The 27723-nt window shown below is 39.1% G+C and overlaps 2 protein-coding genes and 1 non-coding gene across 4 annotated transcripts; 1 reads left to right on the top strand and 2 right to left on the bottom strand.

The window, feature by feature from the left end:
* Positions 1-168: 168 nt before the first annotated feature.
* LOC116294278 (phospholipid-transporting ATPase ABCA3) lies at positions 169-22248 on the top strand. Of its 2 annotated transcripts, none has more exons than XM_031701839.2 (19): positions 169-207; positions 1743-2706; positions 3201-3824; positions 4205-4334; positions 4515-4709; positions 5393-5619; positions 5987-6305; positions 7433-7648; positions 8847-9180; positions 9660-9838; positions 11104-11269; positions 11663-11904; positions 14018-14176; positions 14748-14969; positions 15399-15728; positions 16025-16209; positions 17223-17410; positions 18245-18415; positions 19767-22248. In XM_031701839.2, exons 2-19 carry the CDS (start codon positions 1876-1878, stop codon positions 20143-20145), a joined length of 5097 nt encoding a protein of 1698 aa, XP_031557699.2. In that variant the 5' UTR covers positions 169-207; positions 1743-1875; the 3' UTR covers positions 20146-22248. The 2 variants fall into 2 exon arrangements, with proteins under 2 accessions (XP_031557699.2, XP_031557698.2); XM_031701838.2 differs by having other exon boundaries at positions 8844-9180.
* Trnai-uau (transfer RNA isoleucine (anticodon UAU)) lies at positions 7262-7373 on the bottom strand. Its single transcript has 2 exons — positions 7336-7373; positions 7262-7297 (listed from the first exon to the last, which is right to left on the bottom strand). It is a non-coding gene; the product is annotated as a tRNA-Ile (tRNA).
* Positions 22208-27286, bottom strand: LOC116294276 (transcription elongation factor, mitochondrial). The gene is made up of 4 exons (XM_031701837.2): positions 26968-27286; positions 25545-25808; positions 24674-24817; positions 22208-24369 (listed from the first exon to the last, which is right to left on the bottom strand). Exons 1-4 carry the CDS (start codon positions 27190-27192, stop codon positions 23806-23808), a joined length of 1197 nt encoding a protein of 398 aa, XP_031557697.1. The 5' UTR covers positions 27193-27286; the 3' UTR covers positions 22208-23805.
* Positions 27287-27723: the final 437 nt, after the last annotated feature.

Here is a 27723-nt window from a genome sequence, read left to right as displayed (position 1 = left end):
CTTCAATATTGCTTTAAGAACTTAAATCTTTACTTAAAAAACATAGAATTAATAACTTAGAAGTAAATTATGATTTCTATTTGAATGTAAATATTTATATGCATTTGAGTTTCCCTACCCCTCCCCAACTAAGTTATAAGTTGATCACAAGATTTTAGAGTCTCGTGATAGCAATGAAAGCTGAAAGAGAAGCGAGGACTCTTGGAGGTAAGTTAAACCGTATTTCCACGTTCGTAATAAATAGATATCTTTATTAACGTAATGTCTTACAAATGCTGCATTATCTTCCTGCTTGAACGACTGATTTTGCTATAAACTGTGACTATAAGAGAATTTCACTAATTTTTTGACGCACAGTGATATAAATTTACTCATTTTATTTACTTTTTGCTTCATTTATTTCCGCTCACTGCTATAAACGGTTGCTGAGACGCATATAACGTAGCTCATAGATTTATTTAGCTCAAATACTTTGCTATAAAGGGAAGGCATTCTGTTATTGAAAGTCGCCGAGGAAGACATTTAACGCGGAAAGCGAAAAAAATTCAAATTAGTTTGCACATAAGTAAATCCATAGGAAACCCACATTTTATTAGTCTTCAGAGATAATTCACTTGTAACCCCTTGTGCTACTGTATATATTGCTTTTAAGCCTCTTGCTCGTACTTACCAAAAGGCGTAATGAGCTACAATGAGCTACAATGAGTTACAATGAGCTACAATGATCTACAATGAGCTATCAAATGATCTTCAATGACCTACAATGAGCTACATATGATCTACAATGAGCTACATATGATCTACAATGAGCTGTCAAATGATCTTCAATGAACTACAATGAGCTAGAAAGAGAACTATAGAAAGAAAACGAGCTACTACAAACTACATTGAACCTACATAATATAACTCAAAACTATTGATATTTAATCAAAATAAACCAATAAAGTCACCTTCCACTTAAATTGTGTACTTACTGCATTTAAATTGTGCACTTTCTGAAGGAAAATGGTAGTAATATTCGCTGTTTTTTATAGTTTAACAGTCCTTGCACTTCAAGACAGCGAATATTATTATTTTCATTCAACCATTTACCGCTGCCAAAATTTTGTGTTTGTTTACGTTTGAAACGAGACATTTTGTCTGTGAAACGTTTAGCTTTTGCCAATGAAATCAACACGTTTGGGCAGTAAACCAATCAGGTTTTGCTATTGTTGAAGGCATGTTTTGCAAAATACTGTGAAATGAAATCAACACGTTTGGGCAGTAAACCAATCAGGTTTTGCTATTGTTGAAGGCATGCTTTGCAAAATACTGTGAAATGAAATCAACACGTTTGGGCAGTAAACCAATCAGGTTTTGCTATTGTTGAAGGCATGTTTTGCAAAATACTGTACTCCTAGAAGGCATCGATCAAAGCCTTCAACAATAGCAAAACCTCATTGGTTTACTGCCCAAATGTGTGTTTATAGTAGCTCGTTTTTGCTCTTTAGTTCTCTTTCTAGTTCATTGTAGGTCATTGAAGATCATTTGGTAGCTCATTGTAGCTCATTGTAGCTCATTGTAGGTCATTGTAGCTCATTGCACCTTTTAGTAAGTACAGCCTCTTGTGTCAGACAACCCTAGTGTGGTCAGGCATAAAAATTATCTTTTTTAATGGTTGTTTTGCTTATATTTCTATTTCCTTGTTAAGCTGAATGCCCCAGGAAATATAATTAATATTAATTTACCTTTCTTTTTGCTAGGGATTTACTATATTAAGTGAAAAAGTGTTAATGGCTTACCTCAAATTAGCATAGTGTGGATACGTTATCCTGTTTCGAATAATTCAAAAGCAAAGAAGAGACTTCAAAGTATAGCTGACCGAAGTTGACAATCATGGGTCAATCTAGACAGTTTTGCCTCCTGTTTTGGAAAAACTGGGCCCTTGCCAAGCGTTCACCTGTGCGAACATTTTTTGAGATTGCAGTTCCACTATTCTTCATTCTAATACTTGTTATTTTGAGGGCATTTGTGATAAAGAATGAGCAAGAACCTCCCATAAAGTACAAACAGTTTACAGTTAACCAGTTACCTGAAGGACTAATAGGAGAAAACTTTAACCTTGCTTATGGACCAAACACCACTGATGTAAATGAAGTTATGAGTAAAGTAGATTTTAAAACATTGGGATTTAATAAGAGTAAAGGTTTTGGAAATGAGAACGAAATGGTAGATTTTCTTCTTGAAGACAATGACATTGCATCAGAATTTCTTGGTGGAGTTTATTTTGAAAGTACGCCAGAGCAAAACAACGTTGTTTACAAGCTTCGACTGAACTCAAGAGCAAGAAATAGTAAAACCAAAATTAAAGCTTTTGGGAGCGACCCTTCAAATTCTTGGAACACACAGTTAACTTTCAATTCATTTCAAATTCCTGGTCCGAGGAACAAGAATGCAACCCATGGTGGACCACCTGATTACTATGATGAAGGATTCCTTGCATTACAGAATGCCATCGATATGGCTATTCTTAGATACAGGGACAAGAATTCAAGTGCCCAGAGTATTGCCATAAAGATGCAGAGGTTTCCTTATCCTGCATACATCAAAGACAGCTTCATCCTTGTAATACAACAAACTTTGCCTCTCTTCCTCATATTATCCTTGGTCTTTACAGCCTTGTGTATTGTGCGTGACATTGTGCATGAAAAAGAAAGAAAATTAAAGGTATGGAAAACAGATAACAAACTAAACTGTAGAATACGTTTTTATTTTCTAATGTATCTTAATTAATACCATTTTTGTTGAAGTTTGACCCACAAAGTTTGCAGTCTGCTTCTCCAACTAGCATTTTTTAACTAGATTTTAAACATTTATGAAGGAAGGAAGGAGGGAAGGAAGGGAGGAAGGAAGGGAGGAAGGAAGGAAGGAAGGAGGGAGGGAGGGAAGGGACGAAGGAAGAAAGAAGGGAAGGAACGGAGGAACGGAGGAAGGAAGGAAGGAAGGAAGGAAGGAAGGGAGGGAGGGAGGGAGGAAGAAAGGAAGGAAGAAGGGAAAAAGGGAGGGAGGAAGGGAGGAAGGAAGGAAGGAATGAATAAGGGAGAGATCTACATAACAACTTATATGACATACTTACATGTGATGGTAAGTCCAGGAATCCAGATAGCCATCTGATCGACTAAGGAAAACAGGGCTTCTGCTAAGTTCTTTCTTTATTACAGGAATCAATGAAGATGATGGGTTTGGCTGGTTGGATGCACTGGCTTGCATGGTTTGCCAAATACCTTCTCATTCTCCTCGTCGCTGTTGTCTTTGCAAGTGTCCTCTTTACGATCAAGTTTTCTTCCAATGGCAAAGTCCTCAACCAAAGTTCTCCAACTCTAATCTTCGTATTCCTTCTCCTTTATTCTATCTCGTCCATAATGTTTTGTTTCCTTGTCAGCGTGTTTTTTTCCAAAGCTAACGTCGCTGCTGTTGCTGGTGGGTTCCTTTGGTTCCTTTCCTACACTCCTTACAACTTCATTGCGCAAAGCTACGACACAATGTCTCTGGGACTTAAAATAGCATCCTGCCTGCTTTCCAACTGTTGTATGAGCATCGGGTCTTTATTGATTGGCAAGTTTGAAGGTCGTGGAACTGGTGTCCAGTGGTCAAATATTTACGAAGGAGTATCAGTAGATGATGATATGACTCTAGGATATGTGCTGTTGATGTATATCGCAGATATATTGCTCTATGGAATTATTACCTGGTATATAGAAGCAGTATTCCCAGGAGAATATGGAACTCCTCAACCGTGGTATTTTCCCTGTACGTCTAGATACTGGTGTGGTGTAAATAAACAGGTAAAACTGCTCTCTGTTGCTATGACTTCTGCTGCAGGTATTTTCAAAGGACACCTCTTTCTACAATGTAGAACTTTTTGACGGTTATTTCAAAAATCCGCTTGACAAAAATGCATCATCACATCATCAAAGTAGCTATGCCGCGTAGATCTGCACTCTACTTTGACCTATGTGATGACGAAATTTCTCGTCAATAAGAGGATAGACAAAAAACTGTTGTCAATTTTTTTATTTTTTTACAATTTAGCAAACAAAAAAAACTATAAAAACTTCTCCTTTTTAGCAATCAAAACAACAAACGGAAAAAGTGTGGTTATTTGAAGTTAGCTTATTTGTCTGTCCGTTTATTCATGATTTCGTTTATTATCTTTCCTTTCAAGCTTGATGCAGAGTCTAATGGTGTGGTTTCAAATGGTGTAGTTTCGTCAGAGTTTCTGGAGAAGGACCCCTCAGGACTACACGCGGGAATAAAGGTCCAGAATATCAAGAAGTCGTTTTCTACTGAAAAAGGTAACTACTATTGTTCGTTTTGAGTTGAAATCTTTGCCTGCTTGCCTGCTTGCCTGCTTGCCTGCTTGCCTGCTTGCCTGCTTGCCTGCTTGCCTGCTTGCCTGCTTGCCTGCTTGCCTGCTTGCCTGCCTGCCTGCCTGCCTGCCTGCTTACTTACTTATTGCCCCACTTGCTTACTAGGAGAAAAAGTTGCAGTAGACGGTGTTAACCTCAACATGTACCAAGGTCAGATCACAGCTCTTCTTGGTCACAATGGAGCAGGCAAGACAACACTGATGTCGATGCTCACTGGACTCTTTTCGCCGACTTCAGGAACAGCACTTGTCAATGACTGTAACATCATTGACAACATGGCTGGCGCACGAAGTAGTTTAGGTCAGTGATTTAGGGAGTACCATACAGTTTGCGAGGGTTTGGGGATGGGAGAGAATGGCTCTTTATCCACAGAAACCCAATTGTAATTTAAAAGTTGATTTTTGCTGAGGGAAGAAAACCAGAAGACCTGGTGAAAAAACCTTGAAGTGCAGGAGAGAACCAACAAACAAATCTGCTCACGTACTTTATGACACCGAGCTCGAGAGTTGAACCCGTGTGGTATGGGGGAAGGTCGAAAGTGCATGCCACAACGCCACCAGCGCTTCCACTATGAGGGCTTGTATGGATAGGGGAATGGGAAAACCAAAGTATGAGAGACCTATGTCCGTCCCTGGGCTTTATCTGAAAACAATATATTGAGGATATTACACGGTGGCGCGAAAATATGAAGTTTATTTTCGAGTGGTGAGATGATTTCAGGAGTGAACGCAGCGAATGAGTGAAATATTTTTCAACACTTCATACCTTCAAGCCAACACGTAATTTTCTTTTTGTGATATAGTCACATTCACAAACAAAAGCTTGTTGAAAACATTGAAAAAGACGTCATCGATACCTTCACTAGTAAGGAGATGGAAAAATATGTCACTGAGGTCCCGGATGTAGTTCGTATCAAAAATACGAGTGGCGTATTTCCCAGTCTATATAGTAATATACGATATATGTGCTGTTTTCATTTTTAGGTCTTTGCCCTCAGCATGACGTGCTGTTTGATCGTCTGACGGTGGAAGAACACTTGTGGTTTTTTGCTATGCTCAAAGGCTGTCCACGAAGAAGGGTGCAGTCTGAGATCGATAAAATGATAGACAGTGTTGGTCTGTCAGATAAACGACACGTGCAAACTAGAGCTCTTTCTGGTGGCATGAAGAGGAAGCTATCGGTGGGAATTGCTCTTATAAGTGGCTCCAAGGTGAATTTGAGTTGCTTGCTTGCTTGCTTGCTTGCTTGCTTGCTTGCTTGCTTGCTTGCTTGCTTGCTTGCTTGCTTGCTTGCTTGCTTGCTTGCTTGCTTGCTTGCTTGCTTGCTTGCTTGCTTGCTTGCTTGCTTGCTTGCTTGCTTGCTTGCTTGCTTGCTTGCTTGCTTGCTTGCTTGCTTGCTTGCTTGCTTGCTTGCTTGCTCCTTTTATTGATTTGTTCACTCTTTCGTCTATTGATTATTATTATTTCATTTATTTTTACTTCCATTCATTCTTCATTTCCTTCCATTCTTTCTTTCTCTGTCACTTCTTCTTCAATGAAAACAACACGTCAAATAAAGCATCTTATTTTTGTCACCAGGTCGTTATGCTCGACGAACCAACATCAGGAATGGATCCCTCAGCTCGCCGCTTTACCTGGGACCTACTCCAACAGCAACGACAAGACAGAACGATCCTTCTGACCACGCACTTCATGGACGAAGCCGACTTCCTTGGAGACAGAATTGCCATCATGGCCGAAGGGCAAATCAAATGCTGTGGTAGTTCTCTGTTTCTGAAGAACAAATACGGGGTAGGGTATCACATGGCTATCGTCAAGGCAACTCTTTGTGATGTGCCTCTTGTTAATGCGATTGTTCAGAAGTATGTGCCAACTGCACAGCTGGAGAGTAACATCGGTAGGTCGTCGTGCAATGACATTAAAATGATTATCTTTGCGTGTATGACTATAAACCTTTGAACTATTGAACTGTTATTTTTCTCGCCTATTCTCGTGTCGTCTTCTCTCGTCTTCTCTCCTTTCGTTTCCTCTCCTCTCCTTTCTTCTTCTCTTCGACTTCATTTTTGAGAGCAGAGTCTACTTTTACGCAAAAGAAAACTCTGTTCTTAGGGTAGACATTCCATAAATGTTTATATAATCGACATCAACGTCACTTTAAAATTCTAAAAACTAAATTCACCCAAGTTTGTATTTGTCTGCGGATTCCATTTCTACTAGAATGGATGTTTTGCGCAAACATTTTCAATGACCTGCAATTCATTAATAATGTATGTGCACTAAGGCCCCGTCCACACTATGGCGGATAAATTTGAATCCGCAACTTTCAAACCGAAACCGAAAAAAAAGTTTTCCGTCCACACATGAAAACGGATAAAAAGTTTCGCGTCCACACTAGTCCGATCAGAGGCGGCAAAAACGTTTCATTGCACATCTGAGCATGTGCATCGAAGCTGAAATCGAGCCCGCGGTGAATTTTTTGCCTTCTCGCCATGTTCCCATGACAATCATGACGTCATCGCATTCGAAAAATTTCGGATACGAAATGTTCTCCGTCCACACTAATAATACGGCTAGCCGGCGTTTTCAAATTGTTCCAATCTGGAGACTGTATTCGAAAAAAATCGTTTTCGGTGAAGAATTGTTCCGGATTCGCCCGGACTAGTGTGGACGGTAGGCATAACCGAATAAATAAAAATTAGGATTCAAATTTATCCGGCATGGTGTGGACGGGGCCTAAGTAAACAAAAATGTTATTCAAGAAAACTTATTCTAAATGTGAAGAGTTTTTTAAAGGGAAAAGAAAATTATTTACGCAATACGAAGAAGTAAAATTTGAAATTACAAAAATTCTAGTGCTCCTGGGGAGGCTCGAACTCCCGACCTTCGCATTTCATAGTGTAAGCACCCTCGGGCACGTCAACACTGCTTATAAGTACGACGCGCTAACCGACTGTGCCACAGGAGCACTGGTTGACTGTACTTCTTTTAAAATCGATTTTAAGGTTCCGGTTCTGCTTTCTTCAGGTGCGGAGCTGACATTCATCCTTCCTAGTGAAGCTACAGGGAATTTTGAGCCGCTTTTCACAGAATTGGAGTCACGTCGACAGGAACTGGGCATCAATAGTTTTGGTGTCTCTGTCACTACCATGGAAGAAGTGTTTCTAAAAGTCGGCGAAGAGATGGATGATTCTCTCACGAAAGCCCTTCAAAATGAAGAAACTGATACCATAAACAATGGAGGTAAGCCTCTTTGGTGCCTCTAGACCTTTTTACCTTGGGCGTAATGTTTTCCCATTTCATATCAAGTCGTTCTCTGGAGAATAAAGAATGAGATTCTTTGTTTGAGTTGTATTCATATTAATGTATCTTCAAGTGCGCAACCGTTAAACAAAGAAATGACACTCCAGGGAATGACACCTGTGAAGCGAGAGCTTTATTTTGGGCGCAATGTTTTCCCATCAGACCACGTATCGTTCTCGTGAGAATAAGCTTCTTTGTTTCGGTTGTATTCATATTCATGTGTCTTCTTGTGCACAACCGTTAAACAAAGAAATTATATTCTAGAGAATGACACGAGGTCTGAAATGAGAAAACACGCATAAGGTTAAGAAGTCCATCTTAAAATGATGATTCTATTTCATAAAAGATTCTCCTTAGCCATTGTTGCCACTATTTTCATTTCTACATACTGATCGAGACAACACTCACTGACATTCGGCGAAATGGAAATTAGGCAATACACTACCGCCAATACATATCGAACATTGAGTGTCGTATTTCCCTGTGTCTGTTGTCTGCGAGGCAGATCCACGAGTTAGCATCGTCCCCGTATCCTTCCTCGATTTTCCAAAGTTTTTCTTTTTTTGCTTGTCTTTTTTTTCTTTTCTTCTTCAAAAATGTTCATGTCGAATTCGTTATAAAACGACGGCCTTTTTGTTTGCCGCTTTTCCGCACAATCCAAATATGGAATTGATCATACCATATATGGAGTGAGCTTTCTCTACTCCAACTTCGATCGACACTAACCTATTGAGTAAAGCTTGATATAGAGTTTCGGAAAACACGAGTGGCGAGAGCCACTAATGCGCCGCCTCTCACCAATGCGACCCGGATTCGAGTTCTGCCGGCCAGGTGTCGTACGTGTGTAGAATTGCTTGTTGGTTGCTTGGAGGGTTTTTCTCCGGGTTTCTCCGGGTTTCTCCGGTTTCCTCCCTCCAAAACCAACTCCGTCCTAAATTCCAATTCGTTCAAGAAAAGAGAACCTCAGGAAAACAAGGACGCTTTTTTAGAGTATGTAAAGGTATCGAACAATTTATTTGATTGTCTATAGTCGCGACTGTTGGTTGTACCACCAGCATAGGATTCCCGTCTTTGTTTCTTGACTCTCTTGTTAATGCTTGCAAACCATCAAGTCTGTTTTTTTTTTTTATCTTAGCAGATGATGATGATGACAATGATTTTCGAATTGAGGTTGATGATACTAATACAATGGGTGTGATCAGTGAAGGGTCATGCCAAGTTAATGCAGAACACAACTGCAACATGCAACTGGGCTTTCAACGCTGGTACGCCATGTTCATTAAGCGTTTTCTCCACTCCAAACGAAACCGCCTGTCAATCATTCCTCAACTCCTTCTACCGTTGATTTTCACACTGTTTGCTCTGATAAGTGCGAAGACCTTTCCACAGCCCGGGGATGCACCGCCTCTAGCTCTGAACACCACATCGTTTGGGAAGAATTTTGTACCGTTTAGCTTTGTACCCAATAACAGGTCAGTCGTATACGATTCTCGTTTTCATATGCAACGTAAATGGAAACGTAAATTCTAGCGCAAGCAAAATCAAGTTGCATTTGCATTTGCAAATACACGTTTACCCTCTATTAAGGACGCAAACACAATTGCGATTCTATAAAACATTTTCCATTTCTTTTCTTTGCATTTGCATTGCTCGTGAAGTGTGCATCAGGGTTTTGACAGCGCTTTCCAACCACACTCACCAAATCTCGCACGCAACAGGACTGTTGCAGCGTGTGTCTACCCCTCAAACTTATTGCATGCAACATTGCACGCAACATTGCATGCAACGAATCTGAAGTTGAATCGCGCTTTACTCTTGCAACATTGCGCGCAACAAATTTTATCATGTGAACATGGCTGCAACATTGAGGCACCCATATCATTAGAATAATAGATGCAAACTTCATTGGTTTTAATGTAAATATTTCGTATTTATTTATAATCAATCACAGAACGAAAATCCTTGCAAAAGAGTTTAAAGATCAGTTTAAAGGAACAGATACCAAGGCGATCCGTGTCAACGGTGACATGTCACATTATTTACTCAAAGAGCCAGATGATGTTGGACAGGGAGACTTCAACCTTCGGTACCTGGTCGCTGCATCGTTTACCAATAAAACACAAGAAACAGGTGAAGTGGATGGATTTTAGCAGAATGATTAATTTGACCAAATAGGCCACTTGCATAAATTCGTCAATTCCTACGACTACCAGACTCCCTTGCACAATTCCTATTGTTCAGTTAGAGTGCATACAATATATGCGTAAAAAATTCGCAAAGCATTATGGTAGTGGTAGTAAAATGACGCCATCATGGCTCATTGACTAGTTTGATAAGTTTATCTTTTTTGACCAGTTTGTCTTGTTTGACCAGTTTGATCAGTTTGTCTCATTTAACCAGTTTGATCAGTTTGTCTCGTTTAACCAGTTTGATCAGTTTGTCTCGTTTGATCAGTTTGTCTTATTTAACCAGTTTGACCAGTTTGTCTTGTTTAACCAGTTTGATCAGTTTGTCTCGTTTGTCTCGTTTGACCAGTTTATCTTGTTTGACCTGTTTGACCAGTTTATCTTGTTTGACCAGTTAGACCAGTTTGTCTTGTTTGACCAGTTTGTCTTGTTTGACCAGCAGTAGCTTTGATCAGTTTAACTATGCAGTGGCGGATCTAGGGGTGGGTTTTGGGGGTTGCAGCCCCCCCTATGAGAGTCATCGTGATTTATTTATTTTTTCATGACGACACCAACAGCATCGCGAGTTTTATTAAAACAGGGGTGCCGAACACATTTCGCTCGCTTTTTTTTTTTTTTTTTTTTTTTTCTATACGCCATGTGTGGGACCTGAAACAACCATGCTCGCCTGCAGTAAATAATCATTATCATAAGACCTACTTCCTTTTGGGAACCCTGTGCTACTTTCCCGCCAAACAAGTACCTCAATCAATGCTACAACCTCCCCTTTGAAAAAATCCTGGATCCGCCCCTGACTATGAGTGATTTTACTCGACCCGTGAAACGAAGCTGTATAATTAGTGACTAACAGGCAAAGTAAAACAAAAGAATCGATATCGATAGTAGAGTAAAGAGATCTGACGCGCGTGCTGATTGGCTGGCTACAGTGTTTATATCAGAGGATAGAGACACGCTCGTGCAAAATCGTTCAAAAGTAATTTATAAAAGCAACATAAAACGGCTGCTTATGTCCCTGTACTATGATATAAACACTCTCGGAGCTGTAGAGCACTCGAGAAGCAAGTTTAGAGAAACACTTGGCTATGTCTCGCGTTCCTAAGCTTGCTTCTCTCGTTCTCTACACCTCCCAGCGTGTTTATGTCACGGTACAGAGACATGCGTGCGTGCTTTATGTTCCTTAATAATAAAATATTGATTGATTGATTGCAGAAATCACCGCTTGGTTCAACAATCAACCCCTACATGCTGTTGCAATCACCTTGGCAACAGTCCATAACGGTTTAATCAAAGCAATATCTGGTGAAAACTCTTCGTTGACTACCATTAACCATCCTCTGCCAAGAACAACTAAAGACACGATCGATGACCTGAAAAGGTTAGTAAAAGCCCTGTTACATGTTGAAACCTTAAACTATTCATTTATTCATTCATTCATTCATTCATTCATCCATTCATCCATTCATCCATTCATCCATTCATCCATTCATCCATTCATCCATTCATCCATTCATCCATTCATCCATTCATCCATTCATCCATTCATCCATTCATCCATTCATCCATTCATCCATTCTTCCATTCATCCATTCTTCCATTCATCCATTCATCCATTCATCCATTCTTCCATTCATCCATTCATCCATTCTTCCATTCATCCATTCTTCCATCCATTCATTCGTTCATTCGTTCGTTCATTTATTTATTTATTCATTCATTTATTTATTTTATTTAAATTAATTTCAAATTTAAATTTCTTTCTTTTTTCTAGAAATGGCCTTGGTTTTCTCATCTCGTTCAACGTCCTGTTCGGCATGGCTTTCTTGGCCTCGAGTTTTGTAGTGTTCCTTGTACAAGAAAGATCTAACAAGGCCAAACACGTGCAGTTTGTCAGCGGTATTGACCCACTCAGCTACTGGACGTCTGCTTACGTGTGGGACCTCATCAACTACCTCGTGCCAGCTCTGTCTCTTCTCATTCTCCTCGCTGCGTTCGACGTACCAGCCTATAATGGTAAGCTATAATGGGTTTCTAGTGTTGTTCAATCTGTGAGTTAGCCATGCCCTGACTTAGATCAGCCCAGAGGTTGTTTCAGGGTTCAATCTGTGAGTTAACCGTGTCCTGACTTAGATCAGCCCAGAAGTTGTTTCAGGGTTCAATCTGTGAGTTAGCCGTACCGTAACTTAGATCAGCCCAGAAGTTGTTTCAGGGTTCAATCTGTGAGTTAGCCATGCCCTGACTTAGATCAGCCCAGAAGTTGTTTCAGGGTTCAATCTGTGAGTTAACCGTGTCCTGACTTAGATCAGCCCAGAAGTTGTTTCAGGGTTCAGTCTGTGAGTTAGCCATGCCCTGACTTAAATCAGCCCAGAGGTTGTTTCAGGGTTCAATCTGTGAGTTAGCCGTGCCCTGACTTAGATCAGCCCAGAGGTTGTTTTAGGGTTCAATCTGTGAGTTAGCCATGCCCTGACTTAGATCAGCCCAGAGGTTGTTTCAGGGTTCAATCTGTGAGTTAACCGTGTCCTGACTTAGATCAGCCCAGAAGTTGTTTCAGGGTTCAATCTGTGAGTTAGCCATGCCCTGACTTAAATCAGCCCAGAGGTTGTTTCAGGGTTCAATCTGTGAGTTAGCCGTCCCCTGACTTAGATCAGCCCAGAGGTTGTTTTAGGGTTCAATCTGTGAGTTAGCCATGCCCTGACTTAGATCAGCCCAGAGGTCGTTTCAGGGTTCAATCTGTGAGTTAACCGTGTCCTGACTTAGATCAGCCCAGAAGTTGTTTCAGGGTTCAATCTGTGAGTTAGCCATGCCCTGACTTAAATCATCCCAGAGGTTGTTTCAGGGTTCAATCTGTGAGTTAGCCATGCCCTGACTTAGATCAGCCCAGAGGTTGTTTCAGGGTTAGATCTGTGAGTTTGCCTTGCCCTGACTTAGATCAGCCCAGAGGTCGTTTCAGGGTTCTATCTGTGAGTTAGCCATGCCCTGACTTAGATCATCCCAGAGGTTGTTTTAGGGTTCTATCTGTGAGTTAGCCATGCCCTGACTTAGATCAGCCCAGAGGTTGTTTCAGGGTTAGATCTGTGAGTTTGCCTTGCCCTGACTTAGATCAGCCCAGAGGTTGTTTCAGGGTTCGATAAAATTAATGTTTCATTAGTCAGTCAGCGAACACTTTGTCTTAGATCCAGATTTAGGTTCAGTTACAAAAATTAAATATCATTCCATCGTATATTATCTTCTATAAGAAGCTTATTGTACCGTTAATAGTGGGAAATATTCAAATATAAAATTTATTGTCTTGAAACCTCGATTCTTATTCTTAGATATAGATCAGTCGGCACTTTGTTTCAATACCACTCCTGCGCATGTCTAGAACTACCCGTATGTCTAACTAAGTTTCGAAACCAATCCCACATTGAGCAACTCTACTATACGACTTTAGTCGATAGGAATTTTTTTTTTTGCAACTGGCTGGTCATAGCAAGGGTTTAATCATCTACGGTCTAGGGGCCGACTAACCTCTCCCTTAGGCTTCGGCCGAGCTTCCTGATTAGTCATTACGGATAGCGGTGTCGGGGCCGAAATCTCCGGCGTAGCCGTAAATGCTTCGCGCTGCCATACGACAGTTCAGCACTCGATGTCTGGAAGTATGGTCCCAAATTGTAGAAAAATATAATACAAATAATAATAATCTACTAAAAGAGTTTTGCGCTTTCTTTCACGAACCACACATATTTTAGTTGCTGCTCCGCTCCTCTGGAACTCTTTACCTTCTCCAATTAGAGATATTTCCAGTTTCTTAGAACAGACTTGTATAACTGCTATATAAGCCATATATATTATATATTATTATATTTTGAGTATTTCGCCCTTTCATGCGGTAAAACGTCAACCGACATTGAAATTTTTCGACGTTCCAAATTTCAAAATTTAATGACTTTTTTAAAGAAGCAAAAAATCAAAAATCACACACATTTGTAGTTTATCTTCAAAAATCTCTTCAAGCTGATTCCCCACGATCCATTCTATATTCCCCTATAGAGAAAAATCTTGTCACAGAAAATCACGAGTTCTTGTGTGTTATTACTGCATGTAAAACATTACTAATGCAGAGTCTATTCATTTGTTTTTTAAGGTCCAAATCTTGGCTACACTTTTCTTCTGCTCATGATTTACGGCTGGGCAATTATTCCTTTGATGTACTTGTTCTCATTTGTTTTCACAACGGCAGTGTACGCGTTCGTTGTCTTGACGATATTTAATATTGTGACGGGACTGGCAACCTTGATGACAGGTATGATTACTTTTGTAATAACATTTGGCTAGTTGTAAAGAATAAAGGAGGGGAGGAAGGGAGCAAGGAAGCAAGAAAAGCAAGGAAGCAAGGTAGAAAAGAAGCAAGCAAGCAAACAAGCAAGAAAAGCAAGGAAGCAAGGAAGCAAGAAAACAAGGAAGCAAGGAAGCAAGGAAGCAAACAAGCAAGAAAAGCAAGGAAGCAAGGAAGCAAGGAAGCAAGGAAGCAAGGAAGCAAGGAAGCAAGGAAGCAAAGAAGCAAGAAAAGCAAGGAAGCTAGGAAGCAAAGAAACAAGGAAGCAAGGAAGACGGTTATACACCGAATTGAAATATGGCGACCAATTTGTTCTGGATTGACTAGCCTCGCCTTTACGTGAACGTGCAAAATTACAAAGTTAAGAAAGGCTAATCAGTCCAGAACGATAGCTGGGTCGCCACATTTTAATTCAGCGTATAACCAAAATAACAATATTAAGAATAAAGATAATAATTTCAAAATGCAATAACAATAATGCAAAAAACAACACGTAATACATAATTTGTAAATTATTACTTTTTGATTTTCGTTGCAGTGTTTATTCTTGAAATACCTGGAGTGGGCGAGAGGGACGCAGCTAATGTTCTCAAATGGGTTTTCCTTATTCTCCCTAACTACTGCCTCGGCCAAGGATTGGGAGACATCTTCAATAACTATAATACTTTGTCTGTTTTTAACCAAGCCATGCGTGAATGCAAAGAAATGTTCCCTTACTTGACAATTGATGAGTGTAAGAAGTTGATCAAAGAGAAAGCAGGTGAGTGACAGGCGATGACCTTGAAATGGCTTCCCATGAGAATGTACTGACTACAGCACGTACATGGTGCTACATGCTGTAACACTGGAATGGCTTCCCATAAGAATGGTTATCAGACGAGTGGGAAACATATGGTACTGACTTACAGCACGTACACGGTACGACATGCCGTAACGCTGAATTGGCTTCCCATAAGAATGGTTATCGTTCGAGTGGGAAACATACGGTACTGACTTACAGCACGTACACGATACGATATGCCGTAACACTAAAATGACTTCCCATAACCATGGTTATCGTATGATTATAAAACGTATGGTAATGACTTACAGAACGTGTACAATACAATAGACTTGCCGCGAGAGTATTTATGAAATGTTTACGAAGCTAGTCTGAATAGAATTTCTTTTTCTGTCTTTTGTCGTTTAGGTGATTATCCCATAGAGTTTCAAGAAAACTATCTGTCATGGGAGAATCCAGGGATTGGTCGATACCTCGTGTTCATGGCGTGGGAAGGAATATTCTTCTTCCTTTTGGTACTCCTCTTCGAATCGGGTCTCCCGCGTCGGTTCTATCTATCTTTGCGCTCTTCATTCTCTATGTCTTTAAAGGTGATGCGTCCAGGAGACATTTACTCTAGTAGTGTGGTTGAAGACGATGACGATGTTTTTGCTGAGAAGAGAAGAGTTGCTGTTGGTTCGGACAATCAAGATGTTCTTGTTATAAGAGAGCTATCCAAAGTCTACCCGGGAAGGAGAGGTTAGTTTCATCTCAATTCTATTCGTGATTTAATGTTTGACGTACATTGAAATGTAATGTATAATTGGCTTCCCATAAGAATAGTTATCCATGAGTGGGAAACACACGGTACTGACTTACAGCCCGTACACAGTAAGACATGCCGTAACATTGAAATGGTTTCCCATAAGAATGGTTATCCATGAGTGGGAAATATACGGTACTGATTGACAGCCCGTACACAGTACGACATGGCTTCCCATAAGAATTTGTTTTTACGAAAGAAAGTTTAACGTTTAGTTGTTTTCTTATTTTAGGGCGTGGTCCTCTGATCGCCGTCAACGACCTATCCCTGGGGGTACCCCTCGGGGAGTGTTTTGGCTTGCTGGGTGTCAATGGCGCTGGTAAAACGACTACCTTCAGGATGCTTACCGGTGATGAAATGATGACGTCTGGGACGGCTGTGGTGGATCATTTCGATATACGAAGCAACATGGAACAGGTAGCCATTACTGCATTTTCGATTGTGTACGACACTCGAATTTATTTATTTATTTATTTATTTTCCTTTTTTTTTTTTTCACGATTTTTTTCCAAGTTAATCACGTCCTCTTGCTTTAAAAATTCCCAAAAAGTATATTAAAGACAGATATATTGGTTGAAAGATTCAGCAAATCTTCTCTGAAAGTCAGGAAATTCAGCGAGAAGTTCGATATGTTGGAGAAGCGCTTGGATCTTCTTGAAACCAGACGTATAATTCCAAATAGGCAGCTTTCCCATGTAAAATTTAAAGCTTGCTTTTTAACCTTTTTGTCATATTTTGTACTGTAATCGAACATGAAATGACGTCAAAAATGATCTAAACTCAACTGGAACCACGAGCGCAGCGCAGTCGAAAAAAATTGAACAAAAAGACAAGTAAATAGTTGCATCTGCGGCAAAGAACGAGGGCTCTGGCATAATCCATTTTTGGCGCATGCGCAGTTTTCCGGAAGTGAAACATCATCAATGATGCTTTCAAACAGAGCTCTGTGTTTACTTCCGATCAAAATAAGAATTAGAAATCGGGAACATATTTTTTTTATTTTTTGGCAAGTCTTTTAACGTATGCATTCTTTATACCGGAAGTCCAAGAAATCCTGGTCTCAAAAATGGATTATGCCAGAGCCCTCGTTCTTCGCCGCAGGCCAGAAGAAACGTAGGTTCTGGGTACGAGATCGGAAAAAGCCGTTTCATCCGCTCACTCAGTGCGTGTGACGGATATCGTAAGCACAAGCAGGCCTAGCCTCTAATCAACAATGGTTCTAAGCCAATCAGCGCGCGAGAAATTTCCCAGTTATGGTAAAAATTCGTTTCAACTTCCTAATAAGTTTCTGATCTTTTTTTCCTGTTTTTTGTTATGGTATCAAAACTCCTAATTTGCATATGTACATAATCGTTTCGACTTCCTAATAAGTTTCTAATCTTTTTTTTCTGTCCTGTTTTTTTTTTTTTTTTTTTTTCATTTTTTAATAGGTTCGCCAGCGTGTTGGTTACTGCCCTCAGTTCGATGCCCTGATAGGTCACATGACCACTCGTGAAATGCTCTACATGTACGCACGTCTACGTGGCGTGCCAGAGATCGATATCCCGCACACTGTAGAAAATTTAATGCGTTCACTCTTGTTGAGTAATCATGCTGATAAGCTTACGAAGTCTCTTAGGTAAGTAAAAACCGACCAGCGAACCGACCGGCCGACCAACTGATTGGGTGTTTTAGACTCATGTCAAACGTCGACCTGTACATGAGCCGAACCTAATCGAAACAATGGATAACAAGGCGGTTTTCTTTGATGTCATTAGGTTCGGCTCATGTGAAGTTCGGCGTTTGACCTGAACCTAAGTTAGCTATTAGCACAAAAGGTTCAAGCTTAACTGGGTAGGCTGCTCATTCATACGTTTCTATTCCGACCTATAAAATGATCTGTATAAGCCCATCATCGTTTCCCTACTGGCATTGGAAACTGCTACATGTATTCCAATCAACGCTTCAAGTCTCTAGTATTCATCATCATCCTTCTGACCTGCTGCTTGTAAACCCCCAGTAGCTCCCCCAGGTCTTTGATTGCGTTCTTTTATCAAAGAGCATCTGCTTTTGTTGTGCGTCATTTTCCATATAGTCCAAACGCTATACCCTCTCCTTTGCCGCTCCGCTTTTCTTTTGCGACACAGGAAGCCCAAAAACAAAAGCAGATCGGCAAAGGAGAGAGTACAGTGTCTGGACTATTTTCCATACAGCACGCATGTGCCATATATTTCAAATATTGGACATGACAAAATCTCGGATGAAATGAGACAGGAGTAAACAAATATTGCGGATGACACAAATGAATGACGTCAATTTTATGTACGCCGCCATCTTTTATATTTACTTGATTTTCGCGGATAACCGTATTCGTCAGCACACGTCAATACCACAGGAAGACCAATCAACAAATTTATGTCTGCCATAATCCCTTAAAATGATCAGTAATCTCGTAGCAATGTTGTTTTTACAGCGGTGGAAACAAGCGTAAGCTCAGTACAGCTATCTCTCTAGTTGGTAACCCACCTGTGGTATTCTTAGACGAACCCACCACTGGTATGGATCCTGTAGCTAAACGACTCCTGTGGAACGCGCTGTGCCGAGTACGGGCCGATGGACGCTGCATTATTATCACCTCACACAGGTACATGTTAAGCTAGTACTTAAAAAATAAAACAGCTTTTTTCCCTTTTCTGTTCAGTAATAAAGCGCGCAGGAAGTGGCGTAAACACGAAAGAAGTGTAAGGAGAAGCACGGGCCGTAGGCGAGTGCTTCTCGCACTTCTTGAGTGCTAAAGGCTCTTACTAAGTGCTTTATTACTGAACGGAGCACAGAAAAAGCTGTTGTATTCGTTTTATTATATAGCTACTAATTTTTTGGCGGTATTGAGTTTATTTACGCAAGAATGAAGACGGTCGCAGGTGTCAGCACTGTGCTCCGTTCACTAATGAAGCACAGTTTTCGACCAATCAGCGCGCTCGTACTATCCTAACTATATAACAAAAGTAGATAAAATGACTGAACCATAAACCCTTATAGAGTGAACACCTATTTTAAAAACGGTCGGTCCGAGATTTAAGAACCATAGCGATCTGAGCCGAAACGGAATTTTTGTGGTTTAATATTATCTGGCTAAAATACGAAAAATCGCATTTCTAACTCGTAAGTCAAACACTGCCTTGAGAAATTGAGAAATTGGCAGTCCATGTGGGATAGCAACGCATGTACGACAATTTATGGTTCCGACTCAGATACTAGAGAACCAATCACCAATACAGTAGTTTTCCCAGTGAAATTAAAATCTTGTCCCACAAACAGCTGCACAGTATCTGTATTTTAGTGTACCTCAAAGGTTGCGAGGCAATTTTCTATTCTTTTCACAGGACAGTAAACAATTGAAACAATTTATAATCAATTTTCCGCGATCAGAGTTTTAAATTCTGAGATATTCTGGATAATTTGTTGAGCTTGTTGGACATAGCAACGGTAACTAATAGGAATTGGCAATAAAAACAACAGCAAAAACGACAACAACAGTAGTAGGAACGATAGCAACAGCAAAAGTAGCAGCAACAACACCCGGGGGGGGGGGGGTAATCCCCTATATTCGCTATACAGGACACGTGCCGCCAAACAGGGCATGGTTTTCGGCGATTCTACTCTGGAACAGGGTATTTAAAATCATGCTCACTCTGGGACAGGGTGTATGAAATCACGCTCTCTCCTCTCTAGAACAGGGTATCTATTTTTGCAATACTGGAACAGGGTATGAATTTCAGCGATTTTTACTCTGGAACAGGGTCAGAGTCCAGTGGGCTCAGCGGCACATCTCTACCCTAAACTGGCAAGAGTACCCCCCGGGCAACAACGGAGCAGCAACATCAATAACAACAGCAACAGCATTGTTAAAAACAAAAGCAACAACAACCACAAAAATAATTTAATCTAATTTAATTTAATTTAATTTAATTTAATTTAATTTAATTTAATCCTAGCATGGAAGAATGTGATGCTCTCTGCACCCGTCTTGCCATCATGGTCAACGGTCGTTTCAAGTGTCTAGGAAGTCCACAACACCTCAAAACAAAATTTGGTGAAGGCTACACCCTTATATTAAAGATAGCTAACCCAGATCAACTACCAAGACTCAAGGAGTACATCGAGGAGGTATTTCCTAGAAGCATTCTAAAGGACGAGCACCTTGGAATGGTACATTATCACATAACCGACATGAGTATATCCTGGGCGAAAATATTTGGGGAAATTGAGAGGATTAAACTGGATTATGATATTGAGGATTATACAATCAGTCAGACGTCGCTTGAGCAAGTGTTTTTGAACTTTGCACGAGGGCAAAGATTAGAAGATCAATAATTGATGACGGGTGTCATCACCATGTTCATAATAGTTATTATAAAGGTCTTAGTTCAAATCACATTGCAAATTTGGAATTGCACTGTGCTCAGTCTTCCCTGCTAGCAGAAAATTGCCAGCGAGGGAGAAAATACCGCCAGCTGGAGAAAATATTATCTGCCAAGAATCGCTGGTTAGGGAGACTCTGCTAGCAGGGAACGGTCAATCATTCCATCATTTTTTTATTATTTATTTTTAATAAATATAAATATATTAATTCTTAACTATTGTTACAATAATTGCACTAGTGATTATCTAAATGAGCTTTAACAGTTTTTCTCATGGAACATGTCCCTAGTCCATTGATGGTCTAAGAGGCATGACTACCGAATGATTAATGATTGACAGCCAAATGCCAAATTTGCAGTGTGATTTGAAACTAGCACCATCGCATAGTTATGAACAAGGTTTTAAAAGAGGATGCGATAGTGAGCTTGGTGCCTTTTTTAACTGTAGGACAAACTGTGCATAGGGAGCATGGATGTTTATACAGAAGGTAGTCGAGAATGTATTTTGATTTTGAGTGCACATCATGATTTAGAATACAAACACTAAAAGTGTGCAACACTGCACTATTTAGTAGTAAATAGTGCTAATTAAACAATAGAAAACAATAGGATTAGCATAATTTAGCAGTATTTAGTGGTATTTATGTTACACACTTATTATAGTGTTTGTACTCTAATAAGGGAAAGAATTTTTTTTTATTGAGGGAGGGGAGGGTTATTAGTAAAATTTTTACTTTTTTGGAGAGTAAAACACTTTTTATTTTGACAAAAGCTGCCGTCTCCTTGTCGACTGAATAGAAGAGTCCCAAGTTTTGTTATGAGTGAAAGGGCCAGAGCTACAAATATATATATTTTTAAGTTTACTGTAAATTCCCTAGCCCTGGTTAGTCTCCTAATCAGCCGCTATCATAAATGGAACACCGACTGACCAAATCGCTTACTATAGAGATGGTGCAGACAAAATTGTAATCAAATTTCTTTTAGTGGCTATTAGCTACTATCAATCAACCAGAAATCTCAGTCATTAACCTTTACATACGACGACGAGTACAAGATCGAGTACGAGTTGCTCGTGGTTGACACTAAATTGTAGTTGATTTCCGATTTTTTGCAATCTAAAGTTTCAATCTACGTACACGATCACGACTACAAAAAGATAGTAGAAGATAATATAGGTAAGTTGTAGTGCTTGAAGGTCGTGGGTTCGAATCCCAGCGAGGTCGGAAATTAATTTTTCCGAATTTAATTCCAAGGGCTTTCGCCTGGAATAACCTTGTCCCCAAGCACTACAACTTACCTATATTATCTTCTACTATTTCATTAGTGCCACGTGGTCCACATACTCTCATCTTTACAAAAAGATAGTGCTTCTCTTTAAAAGTTAAACACTCGTACTCGTTCTCTTACTCGTCGTCGGATCTAAAGGTCTCTAATATCAATGCGTAGGCAACAACAGCACCGAGGAATATGACATGTCTGAAATGAGGAAACATAATAACGTAAAAAGGTCTAATTAGTATTCCTGACAAACCAATTAAGTGAATGAGAAAAGAAATAAGATAATAAATACATGAATAACTAAGTGAATTAGTGGCTGATTAATAGACTCCTCCTCTGCTCGGCGTAATGTTGTCTCATTTCAGACCTCATGTGTCATTCCCTTGAGAATAATCTTCTTTGTTTGAGTTGTATCCATATTCATGTGTCTTCTCATGTGCAACCGAGTGCAAACCTTAAACAAAGAAATGATACTCTAGGGAATAACACGTGGTCTGAAATGGGAAAACATTATGTCAGAGCCGAGAAGGTCTATTCCTTGCAAATTTAAATTAAATAATTAAATAATTAGTGGATGAATAAAGGTTGTTTTATACATTTTTTTAAAAAATAATTATATAAACAAGCAATTTATTTTGTATTTCTAATTTAATTTTTCTTGAGCTGGACAAATTTAAATATTTCAAAAAAAAATAAATTTATAATTAATGAATTAATTAATGTTATTAATGAATACAACTTTTTAGTAAATTTATTGCCAATAAATTTTATTTATTAACATTTTGGTTTTTATTATTGGGAATTCAACACATTTTATTTCTCATGAAGTAAAATTACTATTTTCTATAGAGCGTTTTCACGTGATGTCACAGCATCCGTGTTGGTGTACTGAAGCGATACATTTTCTATCCTAAGTGGAATTGAACTCTATCTTTATGCAAAACCGGTGCAAAAATTTTACTGTTTGCTCCCTTCAACTATCTTTTAATGCAAAACCAGTGCAAAAAGTTTCTATTTGCTCCCTCGTTATACCATAATCTCTGGAACAACAGAGTTCTGACTAGATAGCCATTGTATCAGTAATAAGGTATATTGAAATAATATTATTAGGTGTTAGATTTTGAAGTGGGGTGGAAATTTAGAGAACCTGGAGAAAACCAGTTAAATCAAAGGAAAGGCTCAAGCTCTATTCAGAAATAGACCAGTTTCGAGTTCCAAATTACCGCTGTGTTCCTTGATTACAGACTCATTTGCACAGGGTTAGCCTCGTATCAGTGTTTAAATATTCACAAATACCAACAGGAAAGTAAAGAATGAACAACTTCAACAATACAAACATTTTGAAACTCGACGGACCTTGACTGGAACACGTGAATATTCTGCACAAACTCGAGGTTAACCCTGTGCAAATGAGTCTGTAATCAAGAAACACAGCGGTAATTTGGAATTCGAAAGGGGTCTATTGAAGTTGGAACTGCAAGAAGCTTGATTAAATTAAAGCAATTGAAAATTTTAAATTTAAAAATTCAAATTAAGGGATCGAACAGACTGAAGGTATTTTATAGAAAAGACAAATTAGCTGGTATTAACTTCAAAACGATCACCAGAGCTCCTGCGGCCGCCAGCTTATATTGAAAAATTTTACAGTATATTTTCAAGATAGCCTACTGATTAGGAGGTCCATTGAACTTAACATACAAAATTATGGTTGGTGTAAATTTAATTTGGTATCGGTTTTAAAGGAGCACTTGGATGAAATCGCCCCAATTTTTGAAAGTCCGAATAATTGAAGTATTCAAGGGTAATATGACTCAATTATAATTATGAAAATCAGATTAGTGAAAATTTTAGCCTGGGAACCACTCGCTGTTGCGATATTTTGGGTTTAAAGCTAAAAGAACAATAGGGTTGAGTGAATGACGTCATTTACTCACAATTTAGATGCTGAATAAAATTGATAATTTTTATCCACCATTTTTTACTGTGAAGGAAATATGTTGCTTGGCTACTATCTGGGCCATATAGATAAGTTTAAACAAGTTTCAAGTCATTTCCGATTTTCATTGATTTTCATCCAAGTGCCTCTTTAAAAAAAATGTACACCAACTTAGTATCGCCCTGTGACATCAGCAGTGGATTATCATTAGATATTACATCAGAGAAGAGGCCATTCTTTTCCTTTTTGGTACATCAGAACCCTGTGTGATAAAGGAGGGAGGATAGATTGGGGAGAGAGGATGACATACCACAGGAAGCCCACAATAGAACAAACCAGGAGAAAGAACAGTTAGAATAGAGAGATCTGTCTAATCTGCCAGGAGGCTAAAAATCATGCTTAGTTTTCACTCTCTGACAATAAATTAAAAAATGCCAATGCCTGTAAAAGGGAATCACTCAAGTCATCCTTCTTCTTACAAGACTGAAAATACTCAATCAATTCTGCTGAAATTTGAAGTTTGAAATTCGGGCATGTTGAATTTGGAACAACTAGTTCCCCATCTTCGCTTGTCTGTCTGTCCTTTGCATCAGATGACATAGGGTTCCTAACTAATCCTTCTACAATCATTTCACTCCCTTGCAAACCAGATTTTTCCTTTAAAAAGCTTTCACACTCTTCTTCAATAGCAAGTTCTTGTCGTTCGAGAAATAAACTCTGTACTAAGCTGACAGCAGCCTTCTTTTTTTGAGCATGCCCAGTAGGAAGGCCAAAGTATTTGGACGTGTAGTGGGGATCGAGGGGGATTACTGGAGGCGGCAGTAGGCAGTGAATCATTGCTTCCATGATGCGAAGGTGGAGGACAAATGGAAGGAGAGCAACAGCATGTTTACCAACTCTGTGGCTTTGCATTTCTACAATATATGCATCTGTTTTGGGAAGAGAGTCAACAAATGTCTGGATCTGTAAAGATACAAATTTTTTGATTGAATATCAAAGGTTGGTGGATTAAAATGAAGGAAGCAAGAATTAGAATTTTTAAGGGAGGAACCAAAGAAAACACCCTTGGCATAAGCATTCTCTGGAGGTCGGGGGAAATGCCCCCCACCCCCCCTCCCCCAAAAAAGCTAGATTTCAGCACCAAAAAATCAATTCCCAAAAAGTTGGGAGGGTGGGTTGGGATCTGTATTGCCCCCCTTAGCCCCCAGGCTCCTACATCCCTGAATATACTGTAGAAAAAGCACTATGCTTTCTCAATATTTCATACCTGTGGCTTCAATAGTGCAGGGTTATACGGTTTTGGTTTAGAGATGTATGCCTGCCGCCAGGCAAGTACATTACACTTCCTGTCCATATGGATCCATGCGGCATTCTGTAACCCAATGTCTATTGATACGATATCCTGGATATTCTGTGGAGATAGAAGCATCATCTTTACTATAATTAATAAGGAGTTTTTTTACACAGGGCTAACCTCTAAACTTCCTTTCGGGGTGCTTATCTAATATTCTTATTTTTTGCTGCGTGTTAGTTTTTGCTTTACTATTTTATAGTATGTTACTGATTGTTTGCTTCCTGAATAAACTACTATGATTGTATTGTATTGTATTGTATTGTATCAGGGCTGTAGCCACCTGTACGGTTGGTCCGGTTTCAACAGGACCAACTTTCGGTGAAAAATTATAAGAAAATTATTTTTAAAATGTAAGAAAAACCAAAGGACCTCGAAAACCGGACCAAACAGAAATTTGTAGCTACGACCCTGTGTATTATCAGTGACACCACCTAGAGGAGTCCACCACCTACATAATTATTATATGTAAGCAATATAGCCACAGGGATCCCAATTCAGATAAAACTGAAAGGCGAAAATAAAATTAAGAGAAAAAATTGAAAAACTGGATAAAATGTTTTGGTACATCTTTTATGGCTTCTTCACTTATTCGTATTATGGATGACATTTTCTTGGCCTTGAAAAAAAATGAAGAGTCGATAGCTCTGCTGCATTATCACACTGAAAATCTTCACTTATTCCTAGCAGCAATGATGAATTTGAAAGCAATCTTTCACAAAAAAGGGATGGAAAACCAATTTGCACAAAGCTTCAAAAGTAGGACAAATAGATAATGGAAACTCACGTTTTTCTGGTCCTCATTAACAAGAGTATTCAGCACGTCATGCTGTCTAGAAAACTTTTTTGTCGTAGCTGGCAATTCCCCGTTTTCCTCAAGCCAGCTAAAGAACCCTTTTCCAAATCCCTTGACATCTTTGAGTTGTAACAGACTCGTCAAAGGTCCCTGTTCATCTCTGTAATTGACTAATGCCTCTGCTTTGTTTTTACCAATATTTTTAGTGTTTGTCAACTGTTCCAGTGTTCTTGTGTTCAGCTCATTTAAGATGCCCTACGAAAGACGAGTTAAAGAATGTTTTGAGGTTTAGTGGAAATGACTCGTAAAGAGTTCATGAAGAATTCCCATTATCATCATCATTATCATCATTATCACCACCATCATCACCATCCATCATCATCACCAACATCATCCTCATCCATCATCATCATCATCATCAACATTATCACCACCATCATCACCATCCATCATCATCACCAACATCATCCTCATCCATCATCATCATCAACATTATCATCATCATCATCATCATCAACATCCATCATCACCCATCATCACCATCCATCATCACTATCCATAATCATCAACATCATCACCATCCATCATCATCATCATCATCATCAATATCATCACCATCCATCATCATCATCATCATCATCAACATCATCATCATCATCATCATCATCATCATCATCATCATCATCATCATCAACATCACCATCATCATCAATAATCTAACATATTTGTAACAGTAAACCTTATTGGCTTTGGTATAGTTTAAACAAATAAAAGAAAATCCTAGGAATGAAAAAGTGAAAAAAAATAAAATCTGCCCAAGCTAAAGAGATATATTTTGAACAGTTCATATCTCCCACCTCTAGTGATTCTAGAGGCCTTTAAAGCTGAAGCACCAAAATATAGCTTCCCTGGGGACTCTTGTAAGTTGAGCCCCCCACCACCCCCACTTCCCCTCTGGTCCCCTTTCCTTAACCTGTAACCCCCTTGGGCCACTACATCCGTAGGCTTCAGAATCTAAAGCACTGGCTGAATAAGTTTATTCACAAAAACACATGATGATGTTAAGATCCTAAGAATATCTCCGTAGTACACTAACATTTTTTGACCAAAGGGCCTCACAAAATGCTAAAAGTACAGTGCTGTTTGGAGTCCTATTTCTCTCATTTTGCAGGAATAAAAAAATATATTTAAATAATCGCTACTGAGAGGGTAGGGGGTAGGGGCAGTAAAGACCAATCGAGGCAAGTAAAAATGATCTTTTTGATAACATCACATTTTTAATGTTTTTTTGTACGTTATCCAAGTGGTTTGCCTGTGGAAGGCGGCGGCCGTCCGGGCAACAATGAAAAAGGAAATGCTTTTCCAGTAAAAGAATATCTATAAATAAAAATATATTTGCACACACAAAACTCACCTGAGACTGTTCTTCTGTCAAATCAAGTGTTATATTAACCTCTTGCCTTTTAGTCTTTCCTTTTTTCTTCGTATTTACGTTTGTTTTTGTACAGGAGTCTTCAACAGCAGCAGAAAAATTACACAACAGTCTTCTTTCTCCAAATTTTCTAACCCTTCCTAACGCATTATAATGAAATAAGCGGTTTCCCTGAACCCAGAGATGTTGAAACCATCTCGTGGTCATAACTGTATCGTCATTTTATCTTTACGGATTTAGAACTGTAGTTATTGTTCTGCAAATTACATTTTTCTTACTTCGCCGCCATGTTTACTACTTCCCTTTGACCAAGGCTTTGTGCGGAAAAATGCCTAACACCCCTCCCAGCAAGATGTGGTTTTTCAACGTTTAAAAACAACTTTTTTTATTCCGTATATTTAAATTCTAAAGAAAACATACCACAAAATAATCCCAATCTTTAAGAACAGGGACAAAAACATAATAAATAGTAAAGCTATTTTAAGAGAATTTTGTTTAGATAAAACGCCTCTGTACCCTACCCCCCACAGTTTCTATTTTCCATGGCTATTATTTCCACAGGAAGCCCGCTTCTGCACCGTTCTGAAATAAGGTTAAATAAACAGAATTCTTTTGTAAATTCTTGAGAAAAAAAACAACTAAAATCATATATTTAAAGTGAATTTTATATTGTCATTATTTTGTACAACGATTATATAGAATATCATAAGATTCGGGTTAAAAAGGTAAATATCGAGT

This window comes from Actinia tenebrosa, unplaced genomic scaffold (genome assembly GCF_029948245.1).
Source record: "Actinia tenebrosa isolate PJP-AT-01 unplaced genomic scaffold, QUT_ActTen_1.0 PGA_scaffold17__23_contigs__length_9995812, whole genome shotgun sequence".
NCBI classification, from domain to species: Eukaryota; Metazoa; Cnidaria; class Anthozoa; order Actiniaria; family Actiniidae; genus Actinia; species Actinia tenebrosa.
Note: the sequence above shows the minus strand (reverse complement) of the source record. Positions and strands in the feature narration are given on the sequence as shown.